Here is a 24,769-nt window from a genome sequence, read left to right as displayed (position 1 = left end):
TTTAAATAACTCTTTCATTTTGTCTTGTATAACTTCTGTTCTATATACCATATTCGTAATTACACCTTTCACATACAGGCGAGGTACATAAAAGTATGATTTAACCGGTTTGTATTGCGCTAATTATTCTAACTGTGGTTTTTAATAACTGAATTAACAATTAGCAGTTAATTTTCGTTTTCTGGATGTTTAATTAAATGTTTGAAAGGCGGAAGGGTGGAGTGGTAAAAATTTAAATCAGAAATTAACTGGTTATGGCCTAGACGGCAAGTTTGAAATACATTTTGCATCAAAATGAGAGTTAGTAAACGTTTCTCGAGGGGGCTTGTTTTTCCGTTGCTTTCGCGATGCTGTCTAAGATAGTGCCACCAAATCTGAATTTAAATTTGTGTCACCAGAAGAGTGGTTTTAATACAATTTGAGTTTATTACTTGAAGGGTTAAACATAATTAATAAACGCTATGTTACACTGACGTATAATTTAATTAATAAATTTACCCATTTTTTAATGTGGTATTTCCGTTTTGATGGCCTCTAAGATATAATTTGAAAACTTGAAATTAAATTTCTGTCACCTAGTCTAGCTGACCCGGCAGACTTCGTACTGCCTTAATCGATAAATATCTAAAAAATACTAAAAGACCTAAATGAATGACAATATTATGGCTGTCAGATAACATCCGATCCAATGCTATTTTGAACATGTTTACTAAATTGTTGTTCTGATGAAGAAATATTTGTAATTCTTGGACAATGGTTCTCTTCACTGTTGGATTATGAGCACAACGCTTATTAACTTCCGCATCTAAATTGCCCATAAAATAAATTTGTAAAAATTGATAATCCACATCTGGTAGTGATAACAGCGCCCCCAGTAAGTGATAAATTGTCCTTGTATCTGTAATTTTTAAAGATTTGTCCTATAAATATTTCTGATATATATTTTAATACAAACTTGAATATTATAAAAAAATATTTCTAATACTTTATTATACATCAATGAGTAACAAAGATATGAAGATACATAGTAAATAAGATAAAATGTTACGGTATACCTTGAAAGTGGGCATGGAATTTTCCTGTATAATATGTGTAGCGCCAAACGATGTCATCTGGAAACAGCTGTTATCTTTCTGAATGTGATGATATCTTTCTGCCAAGAAGTGCTTAAAATCATTTCCAATCCCAGAAACTAAAGAGCGTAAAAGATCTGGTGGTGGGACAAATTGTGGCAATTTTACTTTGCCTCCAGCACAACTTAATCCACTAGATTTACCACTGTATTTTAACGCCATGCAATATTTACAAATTATTTTCATTTCCCCAATTGTTACCGATTTGTCGACATAACAATCTATTGCCGCACCATTGTGGAATGCAGCTCCTTCCAGGATCACAGGAGCACTGTGTCTGCGGAATCGCTCAATTTCATTATGTCGTGCTCGCTGTTGTTGTGTTTCATATGTACGAACTCGTTGCATTCTAAGCCTATCTACTTTATTTTCATTCTCTAAAGAACGCAATTCTGACATAACAATACGACTATTTTCTTGATCTCCCTCTCTCTGGTCATCAATGCGGTTAGCACGTGAGGTAGCTCTTCGCACATTTGATTGACTGCGCGCACTAAAGCGTCACTATCACAAAAAATCAACAAAAAATAAGCGAACATAATTTGAAATGTCACTATCACAAAGGTTCACCGAAGATAAGAAAGTTCTCGCGCACGTGGTAATCGTCTCTCAAAAAGATAGAAGGTATCGATCGACATAGAAGATGAATCGACATATTAGCTGGTCGTCAAATGTCAAATATTATGTTTGCGTTCAGAAATTTAATTTGTGACAAAACTTAAGATTTATCAATCTATATAAAAATAATATGATATATAGTTAACAACTGCAGTTAATCTTCATAAAAATAATCTAATAGTTAACAACTGTAGTTAGCTAAAATTAAGTTTATTTTTCACCTCTTGAGAATAAAGATATAAAAATTCTAATTAGTTATTCATTTTAAACTATTCGTTCTAATTGATTTCTGAATGACGGGGGATACATCAAAGAAAAAACAAAATTGTTGTTTTTATTTAATTTAGAGCATTTCTTATTTATACACCTTTTAAATCTTCCCTAGACTTCCAAAAGTAATTCAAGACCAAATTTATCCAAATCGGTCCAGCCATTCTCGAGTTTTAGCTGATTAACGAACAACAATTAATTACTATATATATATATATATCTATATATATATATATATATATATATATATATATATATATATATATATATATATATATATATCTATATATATATATATATATATATCTATATATATATATATATATATATATATATATATATATATTTGAACTACGATATATATTTTACTCCTTGACATACACAATATTTATTTATTATCGAGATGTTGAACAACCATTTGCTTTTAAAACAACTGTGTCTAGGTACTTTGCAATGGAATTCTGTTCTTATACTAAAATTGTTTTAATGATGTTGAAGGAGAAAATCTACCTAACTATGCTCTAAAACTATCTAAAATGGTTTAATTATGTTGAGGTCCGTTCATTATGCTGGTCAGGAAAAGTATTCGATGATATTTTGATACTCCTCAAATCAATACCTTTTTGGCGGTGTGTATGGATGCATTATAATCTTGGATTATGTTTGACAGCTATATATTCTAGACATATTACCTCACCATTGAAGGTATTGAGATATTTATTCGCAGTAACAGAGTTAATATGAGCGAGAGAAGCACGAAGTTTGGATGATAGGCTACTTTTGAGGTTCTCCGTTATAAGCATTTCGTAATCGCATCTTCTTCATGAATGTTAGCTTTGCGGAACTGACACTGTTTTTGTCGGAATATCACTCAAGTGAGTGTTGAGCTCTGCTATCACTTTTGTTGTAGCGGTGTAGCCAACATATAACAAGATGAACTATAAGACATCGTGTTTATATTATTTTTACTATTCCCTGTTTGTGTATAAACACAGATTAAATTCAATGCTGGTATACCTATCCAACCGTATGTCTATGTATATGCCTCACGTAAATAAAAATAGAGAGAATAATTATTTTAGCTTGTTCCGTCCTCCCTAAATGTCAAAGTGACACTTATGGATTTTAAATAACATAATGCACATACGTATATCGACCATATCGTAGGCAGAAATTTCTTTCAGGATTCTACAAATAGAGTTAAATCAAATGCGTGCTTATGTCGTCATTAACATAGTCGATTAAATAATTTTATGATTACTATTTATTCATAATTTTATTAAATAGTTCATTAAACTTTTTAATGATATCTAATCCGAATTCATTTTTTTTTCATCTTTTCTGGTCTTTTGCTGATTTCGCTTCGGGTTCGGGTTAGTGAGTGTTTTGCGTGCGACAGAGACCCTGGGTTATGACTGGGATTGCCATAGTTGGTTTGGTTTGTGGATGGGTAGTGATTTAGTCAAGGTATTATCCTGTTCTAAGGCGCCTATGGAGAATCTTATATTAAGCATATTCGTGAAATTCTTCAGAAACGGGATGCCTGATTTCAGGTGAGTGTTGATGTTCCTCATGAACCATAGAGCATTGAACAACGCACGGATTTTAATGGATTGGAACACTAAGAATTGTTCAAGTTGTCTCTCAGAGACATACCTGTACCAGACCTGTCCTTCGTAGAGGTAGACGTGTGTGGTATGCCTCCGTGAAGTTGTTTAAAACATGTAACATCGCTTTCTCGGCAAGCTTGGAAAGTGAATTAATTAAAATTATAGTTATGATAATAATATTTACTGTTATACTATTAGCAGCAGTTATTTTAAACTTATGGTGCCGTTTTTTGACAGATATGTGAATTACTCCATACTAATTAACAATTTTTGTATAGTGTTCATTACTTCATTAAATACTGAATTCCTTAATACTTAAAGTAGTGCGTAATTGACAAGAACATTGACAGTGGCAGCGCTTTATTTTCTAATAAATGCACTTTATTTCTGTTCTATTTTCTCACTACAAGTTAGAAAGACAAAAATGTGATATATAGACCACAGAGTGGTAGAAGAAAACTTAAAATAGACATTGGTGAAAAGTTTATCATTCTTCACTTACCAAAAGGAGTTTGATTGGTTGTTGATTAATTACAAAGATCTGTAAAAATATTTCTTATTTGTTACATGTATTGTAATGTTTGAGTACTTAGTTGGCCTTGGGGTCACGTAGCCAACATATGACGTCACTATTGACCAGTAGTATTTCTAAAACAATTTATTTATTCTCTGAAATAAATTGATTAAGTTTTATTTTATAATAACATACAGAATGTTAAAAAACAACATAACCAATATATAAATAAAATCAACTTAAAAAAAAATATATATATATATATATATATATATATATATATATATATATATATATTCTTACTTAAATGTCGAAGTCATGCATAATAATTATTCACCAATTTTGTTTATGCATAATACGAATAAATTGGCATTTCCCACAGAACTAATTCATTTTTGAAATGTGGCTAGATTGTTCCAAGGAAACGATGTGAAAGGAAACGTCTCATTTCTGTGGCTTTTCAAATTCTGGAAAAACAACATCTTAGATCATATACGTACTATATGTCAATTATAATAAGGCGATATAAATAACATTCAAGACAGGAAACGTTGGATAACAAACGGACAGCAACTAATTCAAACGAATCAATCAATGACCTTTGAAGATCTTAACATAACAATTCAAAAAATGGTAGTAAAACAGCATGCAAAAACAATCATCAAGTAGTGCCATCTCTTTGATTGTTTGCCTCTCTAAGATCGCCTATAAAGTTAAATTCTTATTCACTCATTGCGTATTGACTGTTCGTTTTTTCTTTCCCGAACGCTAAGTCAGTATAGTCTAAGAAATGGTATTGAAGTTTATTAACAGACATCCACGAAAATGTAGTTAAAATATAATTGATATTTTCATCCGTAGATTTTTACTTGAATCTACTATTTTCTATTTACTTACAGATTCATTTTTCTGTCAATGAAAATCTCTATAATCAAAATAATATTTCCATAGGGTTACCATTATCAAACCTTATTTTAACTTGCCCTTCTTTTGTAGCAAGATATTACCAAATAACGTAAGGAATTATGGATTCAAAATTGTTATGCGATTCACAATGTTTATTAACATAAATGAGTGCCATGAGCTATAAAGTTGTTGTTGTAAAGTTGTAAGAAAGGATAGCACAAGAATTGTGCGCGCATCCGCTGAAACTAATGAGCTATAATGAGTGACTAGAATATAAACGATAGCATATGGTAGTAGCAAAGGTATTGCATTTTAGAAACGTACAGATGAAGTGTACTAAAACTTGAGATTATTCAAAATATAATGTATTCACTATGATGCTTTACATTTTCCAGAGAAACGTTTTAATAATTACGTAAATCGTAATATCAAATCAAACTAAACTCACCACTGTTGGCCAAAAACTTAATGCATTCCTTTTCAGTTCGCAATATTTTATTAAATTTTATTAAATTGCATAACAGAATAAAAAACACAAATTCAGTTTTTAAGATAGAAAATTTTATTGCATGATCATAGAATAACTAGTAGATTGATACATGCTATATAATTCTATAGCTTGGGAATAAGTTTATTATAAGATAAACATGGCAACCCATCCAGCACAAACAATAAACAATCTCATTATTATAATTGTTACTGCTGTTTTTTTTCGTCGATCTTGAAAACACGTTGGTAAACTTAATAATAGGTGTATGTCATTAGAAGAGTGTGTTTGTCAGTGAATATCATATAAAGTAATTTCCTAATAATTCATTATACAGTTTCTAAGTTGTCTTTCTTAGATGTACAATCTTAGTTTTGACCAAATCTCTAAAATTCAAGTTTATTAACCAATATCTCAAACACAATATTTGTACAAATTATAGTATTTGTCATATTTATTAATAATATTAGAGAGAAGTCGCGAAATGTCTATGATGACGATTTTTTCTATTAGAAGCCTACTAAAGTGTTTAATCATCTTTAATGTTATATAGAAATAACTGAAAATGGCATACCATATTATCGTTTTGCGAAAGACGTGTACTCTGTACTTGAAGCTTTTAGCAAACCGTATTTGTTCCGTTAAAACGATATTTTAAATTCTTAAGCTTCAAAGGTGTGGTTTTGTTTGTTCTTGGCATCTAAAATTTCAAAACTTTACGAACTCTGTATAGTGGTCATGCGGTACATTTAGTCCATTTAATATTGACTAAATTAAATCCTGTTAAATATTCAGACAAGGAACATATTCTTATGAGTTATTAACTTGATTGGGTATTAATTAATAACAAATTATAGAAATAAATTTTACTAAAATATCGTTCCATCACATTCTCATATTTATTTTAAACTTATGTTTTTTTGATACTGCTACGTGATGGATGTGAACGAATGAATGAATCTCCTAAACATGTTATTATTTTACTGCGATAATAGTTTTCATTAAAAGTAAATTATGTAATCAAAATAACAAAGCTTATTATTATTTAGTCCTGAAAATATTATATATATAATATAATAGTAAATCAATTATTATTTGCTGTTCTTACTGAAACTCTTACATTAGTATATTAAGATCCGTCAAAAGAATATATTACACAAATTCTCCATATACATGAATTTCCAGTCTCTCGTGGAATAATACAACGGCCGGCTTGGTTGTCGCAGTGGTAAAGGCGACAAGGCGGTCCTCCTATTATTGCGTTAGCCGCGGATTCAAATCCTGCTGGGACATGGTCGTAAATTTATGTTTGTGACTGTTTAAAATTTGTGATTTTCCGAAGCAAGAGTACAAAATCTGACAAGTTAAATATCCAATAACCAGGCTGGGTAAGACCGGATATATTCTGGGATGATTTCTAAGTTAGTCACTCGCCAGTCGGTAGGCCTAATGCCAAGCACCGTGGTTCAGAGGTCACGTTAAGCTATAGGTCCAGTCCAAATAAACCCCAGTTGGTAAAAAGGAGATTTCAAAATATAAAAAACACAATGTGGGTTTATACGAACAAATAATTTATTTGATGCACAACACAAATGATTATTACTACTGATTTCAGTCATTGCAAAATCATAAATTCATCTTCAAATTCTTCTAAAATATGAATCTCTTATTTCTAAATTAATTTTAGTACAAATAGCCAGCCTTAGAATGTCTCTGGACTTGTTTTACAATACAAAATTCCGAGTTAGTTTTCTAGAGAACAATTTCAGTAATTTAATGAACAGAGCAAACTTTTTCCACCAAATGTAACCAATTATTTATAATTTGACGGGAACCAAAATGTTTGATGTGTCAACTGACACAATAAGGGGGCATTACCATAAGAGCAAATATCACACAACTCTTAATAAGATTAATGTAAGAATGAATGATAAAAACAATATAGTTCAATGGTGTCTTTACAACGTCATAAGAATATGTTCCATCATAGTTATATCACATAATTATATTATTATGGAACTTGGATTGAAGCTAAATAAATACGCAACATTCCAGTATTTATATGAAGTCGATATTATGTAATTTAAGTAGTCTTTTGAAGCCCTAGTCTATTTAAGTACCATCAAATACCCTTCATAGGTACCCACTATTTAGAAACAACACATTCTAACTTGAACCCTAACTCTAATCCATTGTAGTACTATTAATCGCCACTTAGAAATCGAATCAAATATCACAAGAAATAATGAGACATTTCCAAAGGGATACAAATGAAATTAGAAAGCACTTAGTACTGATTAATGGCGATATTGAACAACTTAAATTATTAGATATTTTCAGGTATATTATTCCGCGATATCTATTAGTAACCATTATTGTAAATACCTTTTAAACAACCTAACCAATTGAATTCGATTGTTTTGACATTTCCCTACATAAGGTAAGAGTTTAGTATTATTGATGTATTCAATATACACAGAAGCTAGTCCGATTTTGTTGCTTCATTTGAATAAATCTGCTGACCAAACCCTCAAAACACTTTTACGTTACGCTACGTTAGATCCCAATTGTTGATTTTGGTTTCAGCGACTTAAAAGTGGTTTGACTGGATAAAACCTATTCAAACTCTTAAAAGACTTTCAAATAGCTTAGCAGTTGATGATTCAACTATTTCCAGACGTTTACATGCCATACAAAGGATCTCAAAGAGTGAAAACGGTTAGCACACAAATTGACTGAACATTTATTTTCCAACCGTTACAGTATTGTGGTTTTATTATAATCCAGCCAAAAAATAACACCAGCTTTTCTGAAGTGAATTGTGACTAGCAATAACATAAAAAGTGGATTTCCAAGGATAAACTCAAGCGTAATAAGTTACGGGTGCGATCAAGCGAACCATTCATATGGACATCGAAGCACAATATTTATGGCCATAAAGTTTTACTACAAATGTCTACCGACATCAATTGTACAATTTGAAACACGTACTGTTGGAAATAAAACCGGTAATAGCAAGTAATAGACACAGAGTTTGCAAGAGTTGTGAAGAATATTTCTGAATTCTATCTATATATAATATATAGAACCCAAAACGCTTTAGAAATGCTGAAGAGGTGGACAAATCAATCGGTAATTGATTCGTTGCTGAACTAACGGAACTTTTGAGTATTATGCCCACTTATCTCAATAAAGACCTTTAAAATTAACTAATGAACCTAATAATTAAAATAGTGGTTGTTGCTTTTTCTTGTAATTAAATAAAACAAAGACAGACATGTTTAATAAATAATGTAAAATAAATAGTTTAGTTATATACTGAAATAAAATATACTGAAAATAAAATCTAAATATTCATACACATGGTATCGCCATGATGTTGGAAAGATGGGATAAAAGTTGATGAATTCGAGTTTTAACATAAAAGATACATTGCTTGAAAACATGATCTGATGCATACACCTAATGATTAAAATAATAGTAGTTGATTGTCCATGAACTAAATATAACAAGAGAAGACATATTTTTTCAAGTATATTTTAACGCCACCACGTGCTAAGTGAACAGTTTTAACATACAGGAGAAAAGCATATTAATTTTAAAATATTACATATAAAAATTTAAAATAGAACCTACATATTTAAAATAGGCAACCTTTATTTTGCAAGCAGTATATGAAAATGAGAGTACAATAGCTATTTTATTTCCGACGTTACTATTAAAACCAACACCGAACACGAGAACATTTCAATTCGTACTTCATTCTGTTATACAAAGAAAAGTATTCGGATCACGAGTATCGTTACGGCAGACATGCAGCAAAGGTAGTTTTAAATGGCTATCCTTTCCCAACAATATGCTTTCAAACAATACCCTAATTAGTCATAGTACACGCTCAGACCCATTTCGTGTATCGTTTAACTTCATTAACTTGGACAATTTGCCATGATAATACATTTAGGAGCAAATTAAAAATCGATAATTATTAACGTAGTTATTTGTATCGACATAAAATGATATCGAAAAACATTTTTAGGCGACCAGTTATAATAGTCGCAAGAAAATAAAAAAAAAAACAAATACTAATGTAGCGTGTAAATATCATAAGGTCTTAAAAATTTAGTTTAGGTGATTGTTTTAGTTTAATAATAATATGAATAAAACTTAATTGGATTGGCATCTTGGATTTAAATACATAAAGATCCATAAGTCTTTACACTTACCAATGGATACCATTATTATCAGTAAAATATCATGTCATAGCTACTATTAGTGTTTAAGTTACAGAATATAGAAATAATAAATTCAAAGAATTATTAAACATTGGCTTTAATGAATTATTATGGAAACTACTTCAAGAAATGACTATTGTTGATTAATATAATGAGTTTTAACCTGATTGTACAGACTTGATTCTCAACACCCTCAGATTTCCTAGTTATTTGGTTGAATATACAATAGACAGTAACAGCAGTTTTAAACGTTTAAGAATTCGCTTCATATTTCTTTTTCATATACTGTACTCTCAGGAATCCAGCGATTACTGACTATTGGACGAATATGATGAATAAAATATACGGATGAGGACGAATCTGTATAACAAAAATAGATACTTGAAGGATAGTACGTGGATGAACAAAGTCGAAATGCAAAAAAATATTTACTTGGACTGCACACTAACTAAGCAACATTTTATAACTATTATATTGAACGAATTTTGAAGACCAAATATTGTATATTACCTCTAAAGTTTTGTTCTATAAGGTTCACTTTCATTAACATATTTTAAACACTGAATGTACAACAAGCTGTGGCATTTCACTTTTCGTTTTTTTATAATGCCACTTAGAAAATAAATATGTAGGAAGACCTACAAAAGCTTACACTTATTTTGTGGTAAATGGTCCATAAAAGCATTTATGTGATATTTTCGTGAGAGCAGAAAGAAAATTTTAAATCGCAGTTACTACGAGGGTCGAATAATGTCGCAATAATTCTTTGTGGATAAAATTGTTGTGGTCGTTACTTAAAATGGTTTAAGGTGGACGAAGTGCTACACATAAATTAAATTCGAGCTAACAGCATAGCAAAAAACTGTAAAGGAAACGCAATAAACTAGAAGGTATTACGTTGTCATAAACAAAATAAATTGAAATATGGGATATTTAAGTGGTTTAAAATTAATAAGGGAGATGGAAGAATCTTCATGCTGTCTCAATCATATATTTCGCTTGATAATAAACTTAAGTAAATTAGTCTGATTATATGATTAGTCATTATATGATATAAATGTTCGAACAAAATCATAATCTTTAAGTTGAACATAATAGGTCAATTGAAAAGTCCCCGGACTACCACAGTAAAACATTTTTTTGGAAGAATTAGTTTTTGTTATTCAACATAATTCTTTTCAAGGGTGATACACTGATTATAGCGGCCCTCCAACTTTTCGATACCATTTTTGTGGTACGATTTGTCCTTTGCTTCAAAATAGGCCACAGTTTCGGCGATCACCTTTTCATTCGACGAAAATTTCTTCCCAGCGAGCATTCTTTTGAGATCTGAGAACAGGTAATAGTCGCTGGGGGCCAGATCTGGAGAATACGGTGGATGACGAAGCAATTCAAAGCCCAATTCATGAATTTTTTGCCATCGTTTTCACTGGCTTGCGACACGGTGCATTGTCTTGGTGAAGCAGCACTTTCTTTTTCTGCAAATGCGGCCGTTTACGATTTCGTCCGTTCCATTCAGCGGTTTCATCATTCAAACGATCCAATAATACTATGTAATAGTACCTCTTGGTGGTCCTTCATTTTTCAAGGTAATCAATGAAAATTATTCCATACATACCAAAATACAGACGCCATTAAGTTGCCAGCCGACTTTTGTGTATTCCCACGCTTTAGAGCGTGTTCATCGTGTGCAGTTCACTTGGATAACTGTCGATTGGACTTCGGAGTGAAATGATAGAACCATGTTTCATCCATTGTCACATATAGATGCAAGAACTCGGGTTTATTACGCTTGATCATCTTCAAACACTGCTCCGGATCATCAACTCGTCGTTGTTTTTGGTCAAAAGTGAGCTCGCGCGGCACCCACTTTGCACAGAGTTTTCTCATACCCAAATATTCGTGAATACACGTTCAGTTGATATCTTTAGGGAGTCTGCTGTTTAATTCAATTTCAATTTATGGTCATTCAAGATAATTTTTTTGATTTTTTAATGTTTTCGTCCGTATCGACCTCTTTTGGGTGTCCACTGCGTTCACCGTCTTCGGTACTCATTTCACCACGTCTAAACTTAGTATACTAATCACTGATGGTTAATTTTCCTCGGACAGTGTCCGTAAACTCGGCATCAAGCTTTGTTTTTTCTTCAACTGTATTTTTTCCCTATGTTTTATCCACACGCGAAATTCCTTTTTATCAAATTTTTTCACAATAACAGAAGTTGCTTCACTCAAAATGCTACAATTCACAAACTAATGATCCAACGGCTGTCAAATTTATATATGCATAATTTGAGGTTTAGAGCTAACTAAAAACATATGGATTTAAATCTAGTAGGGCTATATATGTGTCACACCGCGGTCTTTTCAATTGACCTGTTAGTATAATAAATATTGTTTGAAGGTGAACGCTTATAAAATACAATGTTGATGTAAAAGAGGAAAAGAAAAGTCTGCGATATTAGTAGCAAAAATCGAATTAGCTTCTATACAAATTTAATAGGATTATTTGAAGCTTACTAAGTTATATTTTCATTTTTAATTTGTTAATGCCATGTTAAAACATATGGTGATAACTATTCACACTACGTCATATCTTCAATTCAGATTAATTTCTATTTGGCACTTCTTTCCGTTAACGACTAAACATTGATTATCAAATGAACTAATAATCCAACAGGTTTTACAATGGACGCAGGCCATTGTAAAATTGGCCAATTCAGGGTCTAATTCATAAAAGTATATTCATAAGTGCGCCTAGTATGCGTATATATATATATATATATATATATATATATATATATATATAACCTAAAGATTTGACAAATGTTCTGACCAAGCTCCGAACGACTTCCGGGCTTCCGTTATATACGTTCAGCAATAACATTATACACAAATATCTGATTATTTTAAATAAATACAACACAAGTGGAAACAATAAAACTGTACACAAGATAAAACAATACAAGTGGTATACCCAAATTATCAAGCATAATAACACTACTTATAATATATAAAAATAATTCATAAAATCGGGTAATATAAATCTATATTTAAAATAGCGATAAACTAAGAATAACGCATAATACAGAAACTAAATAGTAGAAATAAGAGCTTTATATCAAATAACCAGATACCAGATAGCAAACCGAGTATTAGATATCTCACCAGTTTCAGCACCAAAATAAAAATTTCGGCATTCACGTCATAGAAATCTACCTCTCGATCACTTGTAAAATGGCAACATTCTACAATAATTTGAAAACCAGCAAAGTTAATCGAAAACCGACAATACGTCACTGAAAGTAGTCACTATCTGAAATCATCAAATGCCTACTGAAGTTGCTGTGAATTATTCTAATCTATTGGATTTGGACAAAAGCTTTCAGTTCAGAGTACTGGATCATCAAAGATGGGTTGTTGCAGCTCTGTTGTTCAGCCGTAGATTATAGATTAGTAGATTACTGAAATTGCAGGGACCTAAACTTGGATAACCATTCCATATAAACTTTATCATGGAGATTTTATTATTTATCATGGATAATTTTACTACAACTATGAGCTATCAAAATGGAATCCATTCACATACATCCCTTTATTCGTTTCTTCAGCATAGAGGTATACAGCGCATCTGATATGGCCCTGGTTATTCCAAGATGAGGTGTGTTGACTTTATCAGTTATACTGATGAGTGAAATGTTTAGAATTAAGGATTCAGTTATATATTAAAGTAGTATTATATCGGCAGCATTGCTAATTCACTCGTACCAACAAGTCTCCAGTACTTTTATAATAAAATTTAAATTTTACTTAAATAAAATAAAGAAAAAAAGGTTTTCGTTTTAAAAACTACACGCATCATAACTTACATAGGTTTCACAGAACTCTAGGGTCAAGTAAATACTAAAATGTTTTGATATTATTACAGTGTGTTACAAAATTGTATTAACCATATTGCACATTTGCCTAATAAACATCAATACATCTGTTTTAGTTGCTCGTAAAATTTATACTGCATTGTTTCTTTCAGGTCGTTACGATGTGCCAGGATCCTAATCCATATGAATTTATTCGCATCGTTCGCCATCAATAATTTTTTATGGCTCTTATGGTATTACCTGGTTTTCGATGAGACTGAAATTTTTATAAACAATAAGGTAAGAGCAATTATTAATTTTTTACAGCTTTAAAAAAAATCAATATAACAATAATTTAACTCAACTTATTATAGTAATGCAAATATTGATATATTTTAATTGACGTAATTAATTCGTAATTAGCACAAAGGCTGCAAAAAAACTAATAATAACAAAGCAAAATTTTCAAACAAACGTTAAAATATGTATTTTACTATTGCAACTGTCTATAGCAATTAATTAATTTAGGCCAATCATTATCTCTAACAATTCTAAAACATTTCCCAATCACTAGAGTTCCCAGGATGATGTAATACCAATTTACACCATTCTCACCCACATGTTAATTTACAGTGCATGGTTTGGTTCTCATCGATCAGTTAATGATGATTTGGAGCTGTAACCTGACTTTATATTACCCGGTGATATTTTAATTTCTATTATCAATAATTTAGATAATGTTTGAATTTTAATAAACATAACAATGTCTTCAGTTTGTTCGACTCATTTATTGCCTTGCGTTGATTCGATTGATATGCAATTTTGGTGAGTAGTTCTACAAATAAATATGAAAATTCTTAACAAGTGGTAATCAGATCAAAGCGTTATGTCCGGTGGGTGTACTGCAGAATTCTTCAATCTGCAACTTTCTCTCGTTCCTAACTGTTGCAAAGCGCAGACAAGCGTTGTCATGAAACAAGGTGACTTTGCATCTGTTATTTAGCTATTGCTAATATGGTTTACTACAACACGTTTGCCGTTTAATTCAATTTTAGAATCTCGTAATATACTGGCATGTTCCTAATCCTATTATGTATTCAGCAAAATTTTATGGGCATGAGTATTCCGCTTAGGTGTCCATGATGATCGCTTTTCTGTGCGGCACATGAATTTTTTAGCTTGGGATTATCGTAGTAGATCCAATTTTCATCGCCAGCCACAATTCGCCACCGAAAACTCTTCTTTCTCTACTAGCAAGCAATTGAACCATTATGTTGAAATAGGTCAAAATGACATATTCAGTTAATTCATTTAACATCGCATATAAATGTCTGGGTTGTTTTCAAGCTCTTTGAGAGTTTTATGTTATGCTTTAATAAAGCATTTGCATGTCTTTCCAGTATTTAAATTAATTATTCCATCGGAACAATTATATCTCTTAATTGATTGTCTTCTATCTTACCTTCTCTGGAGGTGGCATAAAATTCAGAAAAACTTTAACATTTGCAAACCAATTCTATTAATATATTTTTTTCTAAGGGCCTGCTTCGAATGTGTCTTTCTTACTTACTTAAACGAAAAGTAATGGAAAAGTAATGTTTTTAGTACCTACAGTTGTAGTTTATCCATAGTTTGCTAGAAACTCTTGATGACATAATAAATGCAAATAGAATTTTCTGCTGAAACCAGTTTACGCTATTTTCTCCACATAACTTTTGGTTGACCTCAATCCGAGAACACGGGAACCTCAACGAACAATTGGGATCAATCGATCCTGACCACAATTGTTTGATGGTGATTTCTTACCCAATTTTAAGACAATTAACCATAACAAATATTACATATAAGTTATTAGACATAAGTATTATTTCTTATAGTTAATTATTTATAATGTGAAAAAATATTTAACTTTCAAAATATTAGTTTTCATCGACATTTTCAATCCAATGCCAAAATTTCCGGGATGATTCCTTATTTATCTTCAAAATTGAATTTTACAAATCACTAAACTTCAAAAACTAAATGAGCTAATTTCTGTTTTACTTGAAATAATTGTTATATATAGGTCACAATGGTTTACCTATGTCGACTGTATTCACAAAAAGGTTGTCCTCAAAAAATCAATCTCAATAAATAATTTATTTATTTTCTGTGGGCAATGTAAAGTTCAGTTATAAAGTCCCCGGTCTACCATAGTAAAACATTTTCTTTTGGCAAAATTAGTTTTTTTTTATTCAATATAATTTCTTTCAAAAGGGTGATACACTGATTACAGCGACCCGCCAACATTTCGATACAATTTTTGTAGTAGGATTTGTCCTTAGCTTCAAAATAGGCCCGCAATTTCGGCGATTTGAATAGGTGATCGACGAAAATTTCTTCCCAGCGAGCATTCTTTTGAGATCTGAGAACAGAAAGGAGTTGCTGGGGGCCAGATCTGGAGAATACGGTGGATGAGGAAGCAATTCGAAGTCCAATTTATACATTTTTACCATCGCTTTCACTGACTTGTGACACGGTACATTGTCTTGGTGAAGCAGCACTTTCTTTATCTTCAAATGCGGCCGTTTCGGCCTTTTCGTCCTTCAAACGGCCCAATAAGGGCAGTGTTCGGAAACTCGGCATCAAGCCAAGTTTTTGCTTCAACTATATTTTTCCCTTCAAAAAGCAATATTTTATCATCACGCGAAATTCCGTTTTATCCATTTTTTTCACAATGACAAAAGTAGCTTCGCTCAAAATGCTATAGTTCACAAACTAATGACCCGACAGCAATCTAATTTATACACGCATCTTTTGAGGGTCAGGGCTAACTAAAAAAATGTGGATTTAATTCTAGTAGCGCCATCTATGTGTCAGGCCGGGGACTTTTCAATTGATCTGTTAAATGATTGTTTATTCTCATTATTATTGCAAATAAGTTACTTCCGCTTTTTATCAATAAATACGCCATTTATTGCGAAAATTGGATAAAGTGATACTAAGGAGGGTTTATGCATCAGAAGGTTTTCTTTGTAAACGAAATAGACAGTAACAAAATGGATTAATTGCTCAAAAATGTATTGGATGAAGTAAAACTTCCCATTGTTAGCTGTTTCAAGTGTTAAGCTATTTGAAAGTTCCTTGAAAATTTAAGCTGATTTTTTGCACATTGAGACCTGCAATTCATGGAATCTTGACTTTCATTCTTTTAAAATTATTCAGTTAAATATAAATTGCCTTTATTCGAATAATGAATTACCATAAGAGATTTTCCAAAACACATACAATTTTAAATGAAACATTCTTTTGGAAAGCCGGGATTTTTTTGTACGCCTAATATTTCATTCAAAAACAAGCTTGACAAATTGGAATTAGTTTAATACTATAGTTAGATCAAAAGATAAAAAATATTAATTCCCAACTTTTCTTTAAAATCAGTGACGTTTATAAAACACTGATATACAATGAAATGTATAATATGCTGCACAATGTTAATTATAATAAAACAGGCAAATCAAAGCAACAGGAATTCGTTCTTTTATATATCCACGGCGAATTCAAAACGTCTGCGAATATATACCTTTGTAGTTTAAAAATGAGTACAAAATGTTTCATATTGCTAAAGTTAACTCATACTTATTATAAGAGGGAAATTTCATTTTATGTTTCCTCATGGGCAAAAATGAGTTTATTATTTGTGCTGGGAGAACCGTTGTACTATCGAAGCAAAGGAAATTGCACTTTCTTAAAACGAGCTTCCTTTTTATTAATCCATTTTGTTTTCGCTTTATTAAAAAGTGATTCAATATAAAGCAAAATCAATTTTACGTTTTTCTGCTGGCCTTTTTCAGGTTAATTTTCAATCTGAGCTCTGGATTTTGTTTCCTTGACTCTATCTACTACACAACAAGATTTTGAAATAACTTTTTGTATATTACCATTATATTCACCATTTTCAGTTATTTCAATAGAATCTTTTCATTTTCTTCCTACTAATGGGGTTATAATTTCAATTATGACCCTTTATACATACATGGTGTTAATCTCATTAAATCCATTAATTTTTATCACAACTAACAGAACAACACACACTAAAAGTAAATATTAATTTTATGAATAAGATATAAATAGTTATATAAATAAGATTGAATTTAAAACATTCTTAAGGGACACATCAAGCTTCACACAATTCCCATAAAAGATTTTAAAAGGTGTGTGTCATTTGATCACTATACAGAAGAATTGGTTCTACTGTAAAAATTCCGAAATAGTCGAACCAAGAAAGGTGTCAATGTTAGTTCCTTGAAATGTAAAAGGGATGTTGTTCATGGACCTTCGAGGTTGTATAACAATAAACACAGATTATTTTTGTAAACTTTTAGAAAAATTTAATGCAAAATCATGTAAAAATCAAAAATCAGCTTACAGGTAGAAAATATGACAAAATAAAATAGGTCAGTTGAAATACGAATTGACTTGGCATCTAACTTATTAGCCAGATATTCTTTTGGTTTCATCTCTTTTTTTATTAATAAAAATAGGTTTCATCAACCAAAGAGGTAATAGATGCTGCAAACCAACAATAAGTATTCCGGACATAATGAAGCCATATTTCAACTACCAATCCATTTTGTGAACTAATTGAACAGTTTAGAATCTAACTAATAGATAGGATTAAAATACTAAATAGTATTAAAATTTGTTCCGCTTAATATCATAAATGTTGTCGCAAAAATTTATTCAGAAGTGATCAATCTGACAAAAAGGCCCCTATTATCAAAATAATCTTGGAACAAACATCATCGAAGGTCCAACAAAAACTGTTAAAGCTTGACCTGGCTGGTCTGGATGCATTTACCATATAATTCCCTTAGTGGATTAAAATTGATGTCGAAGGAGGCCTGGCAAAATAACTCAATCAAAAGACCCAGAAGGTTTGCGCCGTCAGATTAATGACTTTAAATGTCATCAATCAAAACGCAACATAATTATACAAGACTTTGAGTAAATTCTGAGGCTTTAAAATTAGATGATTTAACTTATTCTATATCGTCTTGGATACTGTAACTTTACTTGTATTAAGATTTTGTCGCAAAATTTAACTTTTATTATTGGTTATTTTAATTTTACTGGAGTGCAAGCAATTTACTTTAAGAAATTTTTCTTAGCTACTATAAAATATTGGATCAACATTTTCCATTTCTTGCATATTTTTAAAACAATCAGTTATACATTTCGTTACAAGAATATTAAATATATATAAATTATTATACAATCTAATCAAATATCATATTTAATTCTCCAAAAACAAAAAACACATAGAATGAGACCGAAATCAAAATGTAAATATTTTAGCCATTAATATAACAATGGCTTATTTCGTCAATTTATTATCATTTTTAGTTTATCAAAATTGTTTCACTCAAGCTAAAAAAAACTGCAACGGACGAAACTTTTTGCTAACTAGCAGTTTATTTCTTACCATAACATTTCTTTAGTGTTATTTATACTATTGCATATTATAATGTGACTTCTCCAAATTGAAACATTATTTGAAACACTATATGTAATAGATATAGATTTCTTGTGAAATAAGTCCGTAGAAAAAGCTTAATTACCAAAATGGATTCACCTATTTCGTTCAGGATTCCAATTCCTCTTAGAGCAATGTACTACAAGTAAAAACAAGTAAAGTGTTATTTTGGTTCTGTTCGCGAACTTCAAAGGGATAACATTAACGAATTCAATGTTGATTGTTTTGTGTATTTAATCAACCAATATATTTTAGAATGTATGAATATATATTTATATATGCAATATATTTAGAATGTAGATAGTTCATAATGTATTGCGTTCGTTGCATAAATAAAAGATATCCATCCAAAATTGAGAGGAAAATGAGGAACTATGAGTTGAAAGACACAATATTTACTACTGCGTTAAAAGAAACAAGGTAAGGTGGATTCTCTAAATTCTCTCTCTCTCTCTCTCTCTCTCTCTCTCTATATATATATATATATATATATATATATACTTTGACCAGCACATAGTATTAATTTATTTATTATTATTTTTAATTTATTCAGATTAGAATGTTGTTTTAACATTATAAATTTGGATGACGTGAGTTCACTGTTTTGTTTAATATAGGTCAACGTTTGAGCATGTGTATTTAACTGATTAACATATACTGACAGTCTTGGGTAGCTTATCTATTCAACATATGACGATAAACAATAGTTGAACAAGCGAACCAAGTGAAAAACTGGATTAGAAAATACTATTATCTACGCGGCATACCAGTTGCTTTTAAAATAGCCCAATTACACTCACAGAATAGTGTCTAAATAGTTTCAAACGGAATCTTTTCCTATTCTTGTACAGAGATCCAATTACCACAATTATGTGGGATATACAAATCTACCACTCACTATTTGCTCCAAGACTCTAAAATTTCAAAACGGTTCAATTATGTGGAGGTCTGGCGATTATGTTAATTAGGAAAGATGTTTGATGATATTCTGATGATCTTCAGATCAAAGAACCTTTTTATATGTGTGTATCAGCGAACTCATCTTGAAATATGACAGTATTTGACAGCAATATGCTAACCATATAAAGAACTTTCGTAGTTCCGCCTAGTAATGTGAATGACACAACCAAATGAATACTACAAACTGACCGCCCTAATCTTACCGGTACTTAACTGTAGGAAGATCTGACAATTTATAGGAAACAATGTAAAGGACGAATCATCGGACCATACCACATTATTCCAATTATTCCTATACTGTTTTCTCGAAACAGTATTACTTAAGAGAGTTTTGACTTCTGCTGTTACTTTTGCCACGATAGACTTTTGTCACTAAAACTTAACATGCAAGTTGAGGAATACCTACGCGTCGCATTATTTACACATAAGCAATATTAGCAACATCCAACAAGATATGATATATTGCATAATGTTGATATTGTTTTGTCTATGCCCTGTATATATAATAAATAATAATAATAATAATAATAATAATAATAATAATAATAATAGTAATAATAATAATAGTAATAATAATAATAATAATAATAAATATTCTAAGAGTATCAAGAACATCTTATAACATAAGGTAACACCCAGTATATGTAGTAGTAAGTCATATTCGAGGGCTTTGTAACATTACACGACTGGTAATAGTGCAGTTCATTATACGATATCCTTTGCTTGCGATCGAAATACTTTGACTGCGCAATCCTCTTAAGATAACCTGAAGCATAAAACAAGTCACCGTAACATTGTTAAACCTAAAGCTGCATGATTGGATACATTTCTATAGCAACGCCGAAACACACGCAACTTTATCTATTTTAAAACACAAAATATTATATATGTTTTTGTTTTTTATTATTAATTCAATAAATATGTTTCAAACAATCTTCGAATGAAGAAAAGTTTATTCAACTTTTATCTAAGAGTAGGGTAATTTATGAATCAGCATTACACATATAACTTTCGCATGAAACACAATAGCAAAAAGTATACTTTTTATGAATATTAACTCGATATAAAGTATATTTAACTTTCTAGCATTTATTATTGTAAACTTTGAACATAAATCACTTTCAACACAACATACTATGGTCGCGTTTTTCTTTCTAAAAACTTTCTTATTAAAATATATAAAGACTTTTCCAAATTGATGTATATTGCAGTCATTGTTTAGGATGGCAAATTTGACAAATATTTATCCATAATGATTATTTTATTAATAAAAATTATAAATTAAAATTAAAATTATAAGTTACTACAAGAAGCGGTAATACTGTATATAAATTTAATTTAATCATTTAATAAGTAGCCATAGTACCTTTTATAAAGCCTGGAACCGGTCCAAATTTTTTGATTAATTACAACACCCATGAAGTTATTTTCGTGTCGTCTGGAATGGTAATTTGCATGTTGTGATTGACATTGATATTGACATCACTATTGCTCTCTACTGATATAACAAATTTATTGAGACACTGGCGATATTTCTGGTTCTGTGCGAGGCTTTGGAAAACTTTGTAAATAATTTCACCTGCAGTTGTCTGATTTTACCAAAGGTTGTTAGCATTGTAACAGAACGGATGGATACATCGATTGCCATTTTAATTTCTACGCAGATATTAGATTTCACCGCATATCTACATCGAACATGTATCGGACTAATTACACAGGTCTGCAAGAAAATGTCTAAGATTTTTATAGGATTTGTGGCGTAATTTTTATATTTTCGATTGTGCTTAATATGAAAAGAATTTCCTATTTCTATAACAACACTTGTGGGATGAATCCGAAGATCTCTAAAAAAGACAGATACTCTATTTTCGTTGGCATTTCCATCTTTTTAATGTCCTGCTGAAATTTTTCCTGTTATTCTTCACTCATATGTTCGAAATTTTTCAAAACGTAATTGAGAATGGAGAAAATGTACTTGAAAATTACGTGTTAGGCAACCTAAAGGCTTTTAGCATTATTTTGATGATTTGTTTATTGTTTCTTATTATAGGTCTTGATGATTGCCTAAAAATTTCTCTATGGCCAACTTGAAAGCAACTCATATTTCCATTTTCATCCGATCACTCAGCTGACTAATATATGGTCCGACGATTACTCCTCTTTTGGCAAGTGATTTTACATTATTCTTCACAAATACCTGGTTTATGTCCAATATCAGCAGCATGATAAAACAACTTTAATGGAGATACCAATGTATCTTAGAGGACGTTATTTTAAGCAATTTGAGCTCACTCGGTGGTCAACACTTTTAGGTACAGCGATTTGCTCGATCTCTGCCATGCCAAAGAAAAACAAGGATTAAACATTTGTTAAAGAAATAAAATTAGTTAGGCTTCTATTTGATGATTCTATAAAGAGTCTATTGTGCTGTATTGTATAGCAGTTTTGGTTTTCAGCATATCTAAATATATAGAAATCAATTGAAAATACCCAAACAGGTTTTATGTTGCAGACCTGATATAGACATGACATTTTAATCGTCTTCTAAGTTATTTGAAACTTGTACTTCGATATCGAATTTACAGAATTATTTGGAGAAAAATTTTGTTTCAACTTCTTGGATATACTAACTTTGTCAATTTGATTTTTTTCTTATAATTATTAAATCGAATTCAACACAGCCAATTCAGTTAGACATTAGCTAATTAGTTGAATCTTAAATTTGTTTTACTATTGCGTCATCCATGAACCACACATACTGTTTTTTCCATTTCGTTCTTCTGTTTCTGGAAAAATTACATTTTATTTAGAATAAAATCTGCTGGACTTTCTACTGTTTTAGAGAGTATTAAAGAAACTTAATTTTTATATACTAGATACTACAATGTTGACATCTCATCCACTACTCTACAAATCCGAATGTAGAAATGTAGTCGTGTATGCACCAAAATCCAAAAATAATGTTTGCACTAAAATGTTTCAATAAACATTTTATTCAAACACTTTTTACTTTACACAGCATTGCAATGGATGCCGGGCGGAAATAATAATCAAAATTTATTTGTCTTTAACGTTCATAGTTTTTCGGCTAGGAATCTTTGCATACGTACAGAGCATAAACCACCAAAATTTCATCATGACCAAAGCCACGCTTTGAGCGCGCATTTATATGTAAAAATTAAATCTTATTGTCAGATTAAAGATTAAGTCTTTACTGAAAAGCTTTTAAAATATTCTCGAATATATAAAAAGAGGTAAGGCAGGACTCCCTTATGAATTTTTCATTGATTTAGATTAACTCGTGATATATTGCATCCAATATATCAGTACACCGTAAGTCAACTGCACACCTTGTCATGATGCTACAGAGGCTGCTTATACATAATTCAAGCGCCTTTCTAATACGGGGCATCACGTCGCATCAGATCAGATTCGCAAAATGTATATATCTTCCCTGTAGAGTAATTGAAACATGATTTAGGGCTATATTTGGACGACTAGAGAATTATTAATATATGACTTTAAATGTAGGTCATTAGGTAGCACTCGGATAAATGTATTCATTAGATAAAATTATTAGATATTGCATTTAATTTTCAAGGTATACGAATAATAGTTAATTTCCAATTAGTAACTGTTATCCATCTTTATAAAATGAGACCAATTTTGCATTTTAATCCATTACAGCATATATTTCTGCAGCAAAACCGCTTCTGAAATATATCATTGCATTAGAGATAATTGTAAAGGTACACTCTAAATAATTTTCTGTAAAATTGGTAAAATTTTACTACGAATAAGTTTTAACTAAATGATGAATATTACAAGGTGTAGGGAGAAGGTTCATATACTGGGGATTGACAAAATAATATGATTACATGACTTATATAAAATATTTATTTATGAACAAGGTGTTGAGCCACAGCTAGCTTAAAACAGTTATAATTCTTGGCGGACTAGATTCGTACAGTGTCTGAATAGTTCCAATGGAATTTTGTCCCTTTCTTGTACCAAAACATCCAGTCAATGCTTCAATGATGGTCGAAATCAGCTCCTGACACTTCGTTCTCAAAAATTCCTTATAACGGTTTTATTTTGCGCAATTGTACTAGCCGGAATGACATTCTGAGGCTATTCAAACCAAGAAAAAAACTTTTTAGATGTGTGTTTGGGCCCATTATCATCTCGGAATATGGTAGTGTTTGGCAATAATAGTAAGGTAGTTATAGTAAAAACTTAATTTTTGAGGATGCCTAGAAATTTTATTTAGATTCTAACAGATTCTAAATTAACAGTAATTTGATCAGTGATGTAAAAAGAGGACCAGCTGAATAACACGATATTGCCGCCCAAATTATAACGGAGACTCCTCCATGCTTGACTGTAGGAGTAAGCAATCCAGACGTAAGATTTCTTTAACGATACCATACCACATTCTTCAAATTATCAAGTGTCCATGTTTTATAATGGTAGCAAAACTTCTTTTGCAGCTTAACATCGGCTTTCTTTATAAAGAATTTCGCAATCGCACCTCTTCCATGAATGTTAGCTTAGAGAAGTTCCCACCGTACTGTTTCTGTCGAAACAATATTACTCGAATGAGTTCTGCTAAAGTATCAGCAGAACTCATTCACGGTAATTTCCTCTTCGCCGATTATGTTTTGCCA

General features: G+C 31.0%; 1 protein-coding gene across 1 annotated transcript in view; it reads left to right on the top strand.

Moving 5' to 3' along the window:
* Dh31-R (Diuretic hormone 31 Receptor) overlaps positions 1–24,769 on the top strand; it is a 439,521-nt gene that overhangs the window by 230,981 nt on the left and 183,771 nt on the right. Inside the window, exon 6 of the mRNA XM_076395298.1 lies at positions 13,801–13,927. Within this exon, the coding sequence (XP_076251413.1) occupies positions 13,801–13,927 (127 nt within the window). The remainder of the gene's footprint in view (positions 1–13,800; positions 13,928–24,769) is intronic.

The sequence above is a fragment of the Rhynchophorus ferrugineus genome, unplaced genomic scaffold (assembly GCF_030347505.1).
Source record: "Rhynchophorus ferrugineus isolate W39M unplaced genomic scaffold, kcgeb_rfMv2 rfM2, whole genome shotgun sequence".
NCBI lineage: Eukaryota > Metazoa > Arthropoda > Insecta > Coleoptera > Curculionidae > Rhynchophorus > Rhynchophorus ferrugineus.
This window is presented reverse-complemented; position numbering and strand designations above follow the sequence as displayed.